The 12,039-nt window shown below is 37.1% G+C and overlaps 1 protein-coding gene across 1 annotated transcript; it reads right to left on the bottom strand.

Moving 5' to 3' along the window:
- Positions 1–1,166: 1,166 nt before the first annotated feature.
- On the bottom strand, positions 1,167–1,592 carry LOC118855288 (60S ribosomal protein L27-like). Its single transcript, XM_036765365.1, has one exon. The coding sequence runs from the start codon at positions 1,575–1,577 to the stop codon at positions 1,167–1,169; it is 411 nt and encodes a 136-aa protein (XP_036621260.1). The 5' UTR covers positions 1,578–1,592.
- Between the last annotated feature and the right edge of the window lie 10,447 nt (positions 1,593–12,039).

Below are 12,039 nucleotides of genomic sequence, written 5' to 3'. Positions count from 1 at the left end.
CCTATCTGTATAAAAAAAACATCTTGAACAGTCACTGTAAATAAACAAATTGGACTAAGATTCAACGGAAGGAGCATTATTTCTAGATTTCCTTTGGGTCACTTCAAAAAATAATTAATCTCATGCTTCTCCTTAAAGCAAAAGCTAATTGTTTTGACATCAATATTCATATAATTATGTTGCATGGCTGCAAGTCTTGGAACACTCTAATGGATGAAGAATTAAAACTCAGGATCAATCAAAAGTCAGTAGAGAGGCTCAAGATGTATGGGAGCAGGCTGTAACACATTATAAGGAAGGAATTATGGTGAAAAGCAATGCCAAGGATTTCCTAAAATAAATACCTTGTTCCAAAGACCATGTATGTTCCATGTGTTCCTCTGTTATTCTCATGATAAAAAGAAAAATTGAAGAATGCCTGTTGGACATTGGATGCATCACCTGAAGATAATTTTTGGAAAGATATATCCAAAAGTTACATTAGATAGGCACACTTCAAGTACATTAAATATGCAGTATCAAAAAAGGGCACAGAAATGTGATTAGCTCTGTTAGAATATTATCATATTTTAATAGATCAATGAATTCCTTCCCAAATATTTCTTGAATTTGATTTAATCAAGTTTACTTTATAGAAGTGATGGACTCACATATTTAAAGAAGATTGCCCTTTCTATACAGGCTATTCAGTTTCTTGTATAATTATTGCCAATTTTCATAGAACCATAGATAAAGAGTGGGAAAAGACTGCAGAGAACATTTAGTTCTGCCATCTCATTTTACATATAGGGACACTGAGGAAGAGTGAGTTAAGCAGTGAGTGTCAGAAGCAGGATCCAAAGTACTCTGACTTCAGAGGCATGGATCATCATAGCACACTGTACAAACTCCCCATTGAATTCTCAAATAATTAAAATTGAAATAGTTGTTAAAATACAAAATTTTGATAGAAAAACTGAAAAGTAGTCTGGCAGAAACTAAGGAATTACCTATCAAATCTATGGATAGGGGATTAGTTCATGATCATATCAGAGGCAGCTTCAGAAGAGGTAAAATGGATAATTTTGATTGTATAAAATTAAGGTTTTACATAAACAAAATCAAAACAATCAAAATTTTGTTTTCATTTTTAGTAAACATTTTATTTACTGACCAACACAGCAGTTCTAAAACTGTAGCTTCTGGAAGAACCACTTGTTTTTGTCTGTCTTGTACCTTTCCTCAAACTTGACCTTGGCCTCCCTCCTTGACTTACGTTTAAGTGCAGGGTCACGGAACACATCCTTGTGGACAGCTGTTTTGTCCAGTGGGATATCCACAGAGTATCTGGTGGGCATAAGGTGGTTATAGTTATAAACTTTCACGAAGGACTTGATTTTCGATCTCTTGGCAATCTTCGTTTTGCCCATTGCTGCAGTCACTTTTCGAGGGTAGCGGTCGATACCTGCCACCAAGGCATGGCTATAAGGCCTGTCAGAGGTCCCATCATCAATGTTCTTGACGATGATGGCCTTGCACCCAGAGTACCGTCCATCCAGGACCAGCACTACCTTCCTGTGTTTCATGAACTTGCCCATTTCGACATGAAGCAGCTCACTCCTAGAGCCAAAAGCAAAACAATCAAAATTTTAAAAGAACATGAACATGAGAAGATATTTTTACAAGTTTCTCTGAAATAGGTCTCATCACATTTCACACACACAAACACACACACACACACACACACACACACACACACACACGTGCCTCATATTTACAAAAATATGAGCCATTACCCAATTGCTAAATGGTCAAAGCATATGAACAGGCAGCTACCAGAGGGGGAAAAAATCAGAGCTATCAATAGCCATATGAAAAAAATACTCTAAATCAGTAGTAATTAGAGTTGTGCAAATTAAAACAACTCCATGATATCACCTCATAACCATTAGATTGGCTAAGAAGACATAAAAAGAAAATGATGGATTCTGGAGGGGATGTGGGAAAACAGGGACACTAATATACTGTTGTTGGAACCGTCATCTAGTCCAGCCATTTTGGAGTGCAATTTGGACGTATGCCCAGAGGAGTATAAAACCACACATGCTCTTTGGCCAGCATTACCACTACTAGGTCGATACCCCAAGGAGATAAAAAAAAAAGTAGAAAAATACTTATTATAGCTCTTTTTGTCTTGGCAAAGAGTTGGAAACTAAGAGGATGCTCATCAGTTGGGGAATGGTTGAACAAGTAATGGAATATGAATATGAAGGAAGACAATTGTGTTGTAAGCAATGATGAAGGAGATGACTTCAGAAAAGAAAAACCCAGGAAGACTAATATGAACTGATGCAAACTGACATGAGCAGAACCATGAGAACCACCTGCACAGTAACAGCAATATAGTAAGATAAAGATAAATAATTATGAAAGACTTAATGACTGATCAATACAATGATCCATCAGAAGTCCGAAGGACTCATGATAAAAAGTGCTGGATAGAAATGAAAGACTTAGAATGCAGTTTAAAGTGTATTATTTTCCTTCTTCTTTATTTTTCATAACATGACTAATGAGGAAATACATTTTGCATGCATTATATATAATGCATTTAAATATGTACATGTATATAAATGGATATCATACTTCTTACTATCTCAAGGGGTGGGGGAGGGGTTATAGAATGTACAGAACAAGATTAACAGAATTATCTGTTGCCTACTTGGAAATTCACAGAACATTTCAAGTACACATTCTTGCTATATACAATTTGTTATGCTTCAGATAAAGTATTTTTTAAAAATAAGTTTGTATTGATTTTTTTGTCTAACATCATCAATTTTTAAAAGAGGAACAAATTACTCCACACAACTGATTGATACATGAAAAAGACTGAAAACACAATGTATTACACCTGTGGGCCTCTCCCCTCCAGAAAGAGGTGGATTAGACTTGTCTTCTCATACCTCATTCAAATCATGTTTGATCTCTAAAATCTTGTTAAATTCACTTTTGATTTTTCGTGTTTAGCTGTTCTTTGTTCTTTTCATTTACATTGTGGTAGTTATTGTGTGTGTGTATGTATATATAGATATATAATATGCATATACATATATATATATTTGACTCTAGTTAGTAGTTCATGTAAAGCTTCTATCTTTTATCTTTGATCACATTCATAATTTCTTATAGCACAGTAATATTCCATTACATTCATGTACCCCAATTGTTCAGCCATTCCTCAATTGATGGGCATCTATTTTGTTTCCAATTCTTTGCTATCATAAAAGTGCTAACCATATTAATTAAAAATATATATATATCTAAATATATTTCATGTCTCAAAATTATTCACTAAAATCAGACAGAATTGAATGAACATTTTATTAGAACATTAAAAATATATATCTCATAGCTATGTTTCAGACTATTTATATTAGTCAGCAAGAGAGACGAGGACAGGTGTCAGCAGGCTGTGCCATCTGCCACACTAGGCTGGGCACAAAGCTATTTAGAACAATACTATCATCTTAATATTCCCAGATACCTTAATGAGTTTCTCACTCTAATTAAATGTGGAACTTGCAGAGATCATTGGGTGCCAGATTGCTGTGACTGGAAACAAGCTTCCGTTGTTTTGAGGGATCTTTTTCTAATGACACCAGCATGCTGCAGGTTTTAGTATTTATGGTAACAAAATGACATTCAAATAGGAGATTAAGTCAACTACAAATCAAAATACCAAACAAGAAAGGTAAATATTTGGACTAGTAAATGTATAAAAAACAGAAACATCAAGGTTTCTAGGGAAGCATGAAAAATCCAAAGTATGACCAATTGTTTAGAGTTAAAATTCCATGCTGAAATTTTATTATACTTCTGAGGCTAACCTCACAGTATGGTGACATGTTACTCCCTTTCCTGTGTAGTGATTCATTAACACCATTTACAAAAGTGTATTTCATTGTTGGTTATTGCTTTCACAATTTTGAAATACACCTTTAAAACCTTTCCCTAAGCTACCAGTCAAACTAAAATAATTTAATTGTTTTTATCCTAAACATGATAACTTTTTTTCTTGTTTCCTTTTTCAATAAGTTCCATTTTTGTTTTGTTTTTCCCATCAGGTAGAGACTTGCTTAGTATTTCTTCAAGCTATGTATTAAGAACTTGCTATCCATTATTGGTAATTGTTTTCACAATTTTTAAATGAACTTTTAAAATCCCTTCCCTAAGCTACCAGTCAAACTAAAATAATTTAATTGTTTTTATCTTAAACATGATATTATATTTTGGTGCCAAGAGCTATAAGGGAATCAAAAGAAATGAAATATTTGATATTGCCCATAGAGGTCATCTAATTTGGAAAGACATTTTTCTGAAAAATCTAGAAAATGTAATCTAAATACACACAAACACACACACACACACACACACACACACACACAGAGTCAGGATGAGATATGATGGTACAAGGTACAAGTTCTCTACTGACATCTTTTCAAAGTCAAGAGAAAGTGAAACATCTCCAGTATACTTCCCTGACTCCCCCGTGGCAAACATTGGAGCACACAGTCCAAGAATTCTGGATCATACCAATACAGTGATTGATGGCTGTACTGGAGAATATCAGACATTATATACTCATGCACCAGATTATATGGTACAGACTTTAAGAACCATAGGAATTTAAAGGATCGAAAACTTAATATGGTGTGTATTTACTCAGTCTTGTGTCTATCATGGAAGGAGTCTAAATATTTGTGTCACTGTGCCCAGTTGTATCAAGGTGCAAAGGTTAATCTGCCCTTCTCATCTTCAAGATTTTCAGAGTAGTGAAGTACTGCACTATGCTAAGAATGAAGTTCACACAAAGCACACATTTAAAAATCCTTGTTTTCATTTGTAGTCTAGAGTATATGCATTCCATTATTGCCCTATCCAAATGAGACTGAGATGTTTCTGCTTTTGCTGTATTTCAACCCCTTCCCCAACACCTGCCCAAGTATTTTGTTGTTATTATTGTTGGGTGGGGTGGGTAATTCTGAAGGGCGAATATCTGGAACTAATAACTATCTGGAACTAAGAAAACATTTGGATTGTTTTAGGCTCAGGTCCTTTCAGTCTATTTTTTTTTGGTAGGAAATGAGCTGGTATCTTCACTTTCCTGAATCCGATCTATGTTCCAGTTACTTTGGGCATCACGATAATTATTATGATTATGATTATGACTATTATTTGGCGAAGAGAGAGGTGAGGTGGCCTGCACTACAGTTTAATTTTTCTGGTTATCACATAAACTATGTATATGGTTTGCACCTACATAATCTTGGCAAAATCCTTTACCTTATGTAAATACAGACAGGTCTTGCTTCCTCAGCAGACTTTTACATAAAGAAATTTTATGTAATGCAAATTTGCCTGCTCATGCGGGGAAGGGAGAGAGGGAGGAAGGCTGCCACATGCCACCTATGGATGGGGCTAGCACATGCTCTAAGAGTGGGGCCTGGGGATGGAGAAGGAGAACTGGAAGAGTGAACATGGGGTGGGAGGAGGGAGCGGACACTTGGGGGCCACACTCAGTCATAGATAAGAAGGGACGTGCAACCCATGGAGGGCTGGGGACAGATATAGGTACCAGAGTGCAGGCCCAGGGAAGACAGACACAAGCCAGACTCAGGCAGGTAGGTGGAACTAGCAAAGGTGGAAGCCTCAAGCCCAGGACCTGGTTGCTGTCTTGTTGCATCTTTTCTTCTGCTTTCACTTGGAGGGTTTTTGTTTTTGTTTTTGTTTTTTCTGTGGGGATGGGTGGGAGGCCATAGAAAATTAACCTGGGTGTGGTGGGGAGAGAGAAAGAGACAGACAGAGAGAGAGAGAAAGAGAGAGAGAGAGAGAGAGAGAGAGAGAGAGAGAGAGAGAGAGAAGGGGAGAGGGAGGAGAGAGGGAGAGAGGAGGGGAGGGAGACAGAGAGAGAGACAGACAGACAGACAGAGACAGAGACAGAGACAGAGAGAGAGAGAGAGACAGACGGAGAGGGAAACACAGTACTGCATAGTAAAGTTAACATAGGTAGTTTTTTTGGAATGTGGATTTCTTTCAGAATTCTTTATGTGAAGCTGAATTTGCATAATGTGAGTTTGTGTAAAGCAAGAACTGTCTGTATATAAATCTGTAAATGAGTCTTTTTAAAACATTTGTGATTGCAACATGAAAATAAAAGTGGTTGAGTACATTTTCCTTAATTTTCCACAGATATTTCTTCCTCTGCATGAGGACACTTACATAGGCCGATGTTCCTGTAGTTATGTTATGTTGGATCGTGACTCCTGGTTACCATAACTGTCACTCACCTGGACTATAATTTGTCCAAGGTTACAGTTAGACCTGAGAAGTCTAGTTCAAGGACTTGGCACTTGTCCTGGATGATAAAAGGAATATATGATTTTATTTGATGGAATAGAGAAGATTCAAGAAGAGAATATCTATTTAACAGCCTGACTAAAGACACTGACGCAGGCATGAGTCATGAGTATGTGAGGGGCCATGAGGACACTGACCTGACAGGAGTTAATGTTTCTTACAGTAAAATAATGAGCTATAGATGAGGGAAGGCTGATTGGGCCCAAATGATAGAAAGCCTTCTGGACTTCTGGGGAAAGGAAAAATAGATTGAACAGGTATGATAGAGTGAAAATAGTGCCATATTTATTATATGATTTGCCTGCATAAAATAATAGCGATATATATTTACATTTTTAAATTGACTAAGAAGTGCTCTTATAAAAGCCATTTAAGAAAGGAAGAAAAAAGAAAGAAAACAAGTATTTATTAGGCACCAATTATGTGTCAGGCACTGTGCTAAACAATTTGCAAATGCTACCTCATTTGGTCCTCACAGAAACTCTGGGAACTGGGTACTCGTTATCTCTATTTTACAGAAGAGGAAACTGAATAATTCAGTGGTTAAGTGACTTGCCCAGGATCACGTAGCTAGTAAGTTTCTGTAGCAGGATTTGATCTCAGGGCTTCTTGATAGCATTCCCAACACCATCCATTCTACCACCTAGGAATATAATATGTATATGCACATATCATATGCACATACACACACATATATATTTATTTGTATGTATGAAGGAATATATGCATGTATACATGCTTACACACATGCACAAATATAGAGAAAGGTGGCCCTTTGGATCAAGGGCTAGGCCTGGAGTCAGATAGACCTCAATTCTAATGCAGCCTCTGACACTTCCTAGTTAAGTGACCCTGGGTAAGTCATTTAACCTCTATTTGCCTTAGTTTCCTCAACTGCGACATGGGGATAATAAAAGCACCTACCTCCCAGGGTGGCTGTGAGAATGAAAGAACATAATATTTTTAAAGCACTTGGCACAGGGCCTGGCACATAGTAAGTGTTATATAAATGGTAGCTATTATTCTTAGTCTTACTATTTTAGTATACACCCAAATATACAAATCAATATACATAGTATAATATATACATATAAATATGTTGGGAGAATATACTTTTTGTTCTGTGCTGTTTTCACTTATGATTTCTTGAAATATGGCTCTGAAAGAAAAAGGCTTTTTTAAAAAGTCCATTATGTTTCAAATAGAGCTACTTGAGTATGCCTTTAAAACCAAATCATTCTAGCTTCCTTTGAATGGCCAATAATAGATACCAGCCCAAGTCTCTCTTGCTCATTATTTGGGTTTTGATGGCTCAGAGTGAGTGTAAATAGCAATTGTTTTCTGTTCTGGCCAGAAACTCTGAGGTCTTCCCCTCACAGAAAGATATTTTGTGATGGTAAATTAGGCCATCATTTTTCTCAGTTCTTACCTAGCCCTTGGTCATTGAATGGGCATTGCCTAACACAAACTGAGACCTGGGAAAGACTTTAATTTAGAAAGACCAAGGCCACTTACTGAATGCTGGGCCAACACCAGTTTTCTTGATGTTTGTCTTGCTACTGACTTTGATGACTCTGAAGAAAAGAGTGAGGCTGATGACTTTGCAGCTCTACCTCACTTAAATCCAATTCACATGGAAGTCAAGACATCACTCTTGAGATGTAGTTGGTTCTTTTGGAGAACAAAGGACCATCACCACCAATAACAACAAATGTGTTTATTTTGATAGAGTTATATTTGTGCATACATCTAGACACATTGCCTATTGTGAGAAGAACTCTTGGTAAACCTTAAAGTGCTGTCTAAATGTGATTTTTTTTTTATTACTTAATATTTTTAGTTTTCAACATTGATTTCCACAAGATTTTGAGTTATAAATTATCTCCCCATTTCTACCCTCCCCCCCACTCCAACATGACATATATTCTTATTGCCCCTTTCCCCAGTATGCCTTCCCTTCTGTGACCACACTCCCCCCATCCCTTTTTCCCTTACTTTACTGTAGGGTAAGATAGATTTCTAAACCCCATTGCCTGTATATCTTATTTCCCAGTTGCATGTAAAAACAACTTTTTTTTGAGCATTTGTTTTTAGAACTTTGAGTTCCAAATTCTCTCCCTTCTTCCCTCTCCACCCACCCTCCTTGAGAAGGCAAGCAATTCAATAGAGGACACACATGTATCATTATGCAAAACACTTCCATAACAGTCATGTTGTAAAAGACTAACTATATTACCCTCCATCGTATCCTGTCCCCCTTCATTCAATTTTCTCCAGTGATCTGGTCCCTTTTCAAAAGTGGTTGCTTTTGACTACCAGCTCCCCCATTTTTCCTTCCCTTCTATCATCCCCTGCCTCTTATCCCCTTCCCCCCTACTTTCCTGTAGGGTGAGATACCCAATTGAGTGTGTATGTTATTCCCTCCTTAAGTTAAATCTGATGAGAGCAAGACTTACTCATTCCCTTTCACCTGCCCCCTCTTCCCTCCCCAAAGAACTGCTTTCTCTTGCCACTTTTATGTGAGATAATTTACCCCATTCTAACTCTCCATTTCTCCTTCTCCCAATATATTCCTCTCTCACCCCTTAGTTTTATTTTTTTTTAGATATCATCCCTTCATATTCAACTCACCCTAGGCCCTCTGTCTATATATATATATATATATATATATATATATATATATATATATATATATATATATATATATATATATATATATATATATTCCCTTCAACTATTCTAATACTGAGAAAGATCTCATGAGTTACAAATACCATCTTTTCATGTAAAAATGTAAACAAAATGGATTAACTTTAGTAAGTACTTTATGATTTCTCTTTCCTGTTTATCTTTTCATGCTTCTCTTGATTCTTGTGTTTGAAAGTCAAATTTTCTATTCAGCTCTGGTCTTTTCATTGAAAATGCTTGAAAGTCCTCTATTTCATTGAAAATCAATCTTTTACCCCGATGTATTATACTCAGTTTTGTTGGGTTGGTGATGATTGATTTTAATCCTGGCTCCTTTGACCTCTAGAATATCATATTCCAAGTCCTGAGATCCCTTAATGTAGAAGCTGCTAGATCTTGGATTATCCTGATTGTGTTTCCATGATACTTGACTTGTTTATTTCTGGCTGCTTGCAATATTTTCTCCATGACCTGAGAACTCTGGAATTTGGCTACAATATTCCTAGAAGTTTTCTTTTTGGGATCTTTTTCAAGAGGTGATCAGTGGATTATTTCAATTTCTATTTTATCCTCTGGTTCTAGACTATCAGGGCAATTTTCCTTGATAATTTCTTGAAAGATGATGACAAGGTTCTTTTTTCTTTGATCATAGCTTTTAGGTAGTCCAATAATTTTTAAGTTATCTCTCCTGGACCTATTCTCCAGGTCAGTGGTTTTTCCAATGGGATATTTCACATGGTCTTCCGTTTTTTCATTTTTGGTTCTGTTTTATAATATCTTGATTTCTTATAAAGTCACTAGCTTCCACTTGCTCCAATCTGATTTTTAAGGCATTATTTTCTTTAGTGGTCTTTTGGACCTTCTTTTCCATTTGGCTGATTCTGCATTTTAAGGCATTCTTCTCCTCATTGGCTTTTTCGATCTCTTTTGCCATCTGGGTTAGTCTATTTTTTAAGGTGTTATTTTCTTCAGTATTTTTTGGGGTTTCCTTTAGCAAGTTGTTGACTTGTTTCTTATGGTTTTCTTGCATTGCTCTCATTTCTCATCCCATTTTTTCCTCTACTTCTCTTACTTGCTTTTCCAAATCCTTTTTGAGCTCTTCCATGGCCTGAGACCAACTTATATTTTTCTTGGAGGCTTTTGATGTAGGCTCTTTGACTTTGTTGACTTCTTCTGGCTTTATGTTTTGATCTTCTTTGTCACCAAAAAGATTCTGAAGTCTGAGTCCTTATTTTCCTATCCAATTACTTGACTTTTGAGCTTTTGGTCAGGGTATGACTGCTTTTCCGTATGGAGAGTGCTTTGTCCCAAACTTCAGGGGTTTTGAGCTGCTGTTTTCAGAGCTACATCTATTCCAAGGTGGTTTGATACTCCTCTCCTGGCCTGTGCTCTGGCCTGTGAGGGCAAGCACTCCTTTCTGCAGTGTAACTACCAGGAGTACTCCCTCTCCACAGTCACTGCAAACTCTGCCACACCAGTGCTCCTCCTCCCCCAAGAACTGCCAACCAGGACTGTGACCCTGATCCAAGCAGGGCAAAGCAAGAGAACTTGCCTCTGTGTCAGCAAAGTGTTCCTTGCACTCCTGCTCTGATTCCTCCTACCATGTGGGCCAGGGACTCCAGAAGCAGCCCCTGGAGCTTCTTGCTGCTGCTGCCTGCCACCCTCTGGCTGGAGCCTGACCCTGCACTTCCCTCACCCAGATCCAGCAGTTTTCTCACTGGCCTCCTCTGTTGTCTTTGGCATTTGTGGGTTGAAAAGTCTGATAACTGCCACAGCTCAGTGATTCAGGGCCCTGAGGCCTGCTCCACCCAGTCTACTCCTGACCTGGTCTCTCCTGGTGTGGCCCACACTGGGCTCCACTCCCCTCCCAGCACAGTGTGATAGAACCTTCCCAGCTACCATCCAGGCCATCTTGCACTGGAGACTTGTTTTCTTTTGTTATTTTGTGGGTTCTATAGCTCCACATTTTGTTTAGATTCATTTTTACAGGTGTTTGGAGGGATTTGGAGGAGAGCTCAAATGAGTCCCTGTTTTCCAGATGCCATCTTGGCTCCACCCCAGGAAATTCTCAGGAAACAAACTTCTAACACCCTGTCCCAACAGAAGCACCTTGAAATAGTGCTGGCAGGGTCTGTATTTGGAAGAGAAAAGCTAAATTGAGTCACAATTGTAATTTTTTCTCCATTTAAAACCCAGCAAATACATATATTTAGTCCAGGCCTTTGAGTTCACTGGTGTAAGGAACTCCCGGTGTGGAAACTCCTTACAGTGGTACAGATTAGTTATCTACTCTTCTGTAACAGTCTCAGAGAGTTTTCTGAGTCATTGTTGGTATATTTCAAAGCTAGAACATGAATTTAAGTATTGCTAATGGCAAGGCCATCTTTCCATCTTCTACAACTCAGAATGAGTACTATTATCAACATTTTACAAATGAGAAAAGTGAGAAATAGAAGATAAATTGACTTCCCCAATAGACTTGCTCAATATCAGAACCTCTCCTAACTAAAATTTATATGTTCTTCATACTATAACATATTATTTAAAAGAATAATTTTTCATTCATTTATGATTCATTCTATTAATATGCAGTTATTATAGCAACATTTACAATTTACAATCATTTATATAATTGGTGCACTTACCATCAGAGTGAAGATTATTTTTTTTCAATCATGGCAATTTTTGAAGACCTTCTAGAAAGTTTTAGAGAGGTAATTATCTACTTCCTCAGAGGGAAAAATGAAATAAACTAAATTACAGATCCTTGAAATATTATGGAATGTGATATCAATGTCCCTGGCTTACCTAGTCTCCTAGCTTTGTTTCTTGATTTTTTAAAATCAAATTTAGATGAGGGATATTTTCATCAGACCAATGAATGGAAGAAATTATAACAGACAATTTATGGGTTTGATTATAAAATTTAAATTTCAGAATCTCTTCTCTCCA

Source organism: Trichosurus vulpecula, chromosome 6, assembly GCF_011100635.1.
Source record: "Trichosurus vulpecula isolate mTriVul1 chromosome 6, mTriVul1.pri, whole genome shotgun sequence".
Classification (NCBI taxonomy): domain Eukaryota; kingdom Metazoa; phylum Chordata; class Mammalia; order Diprotodontia; family Phalangeridae; genus Trichosurus; species Trichosurus vulpecula.
This window is presented reverse-complemented; position numbering and strand designations above follow the sequence as displayed.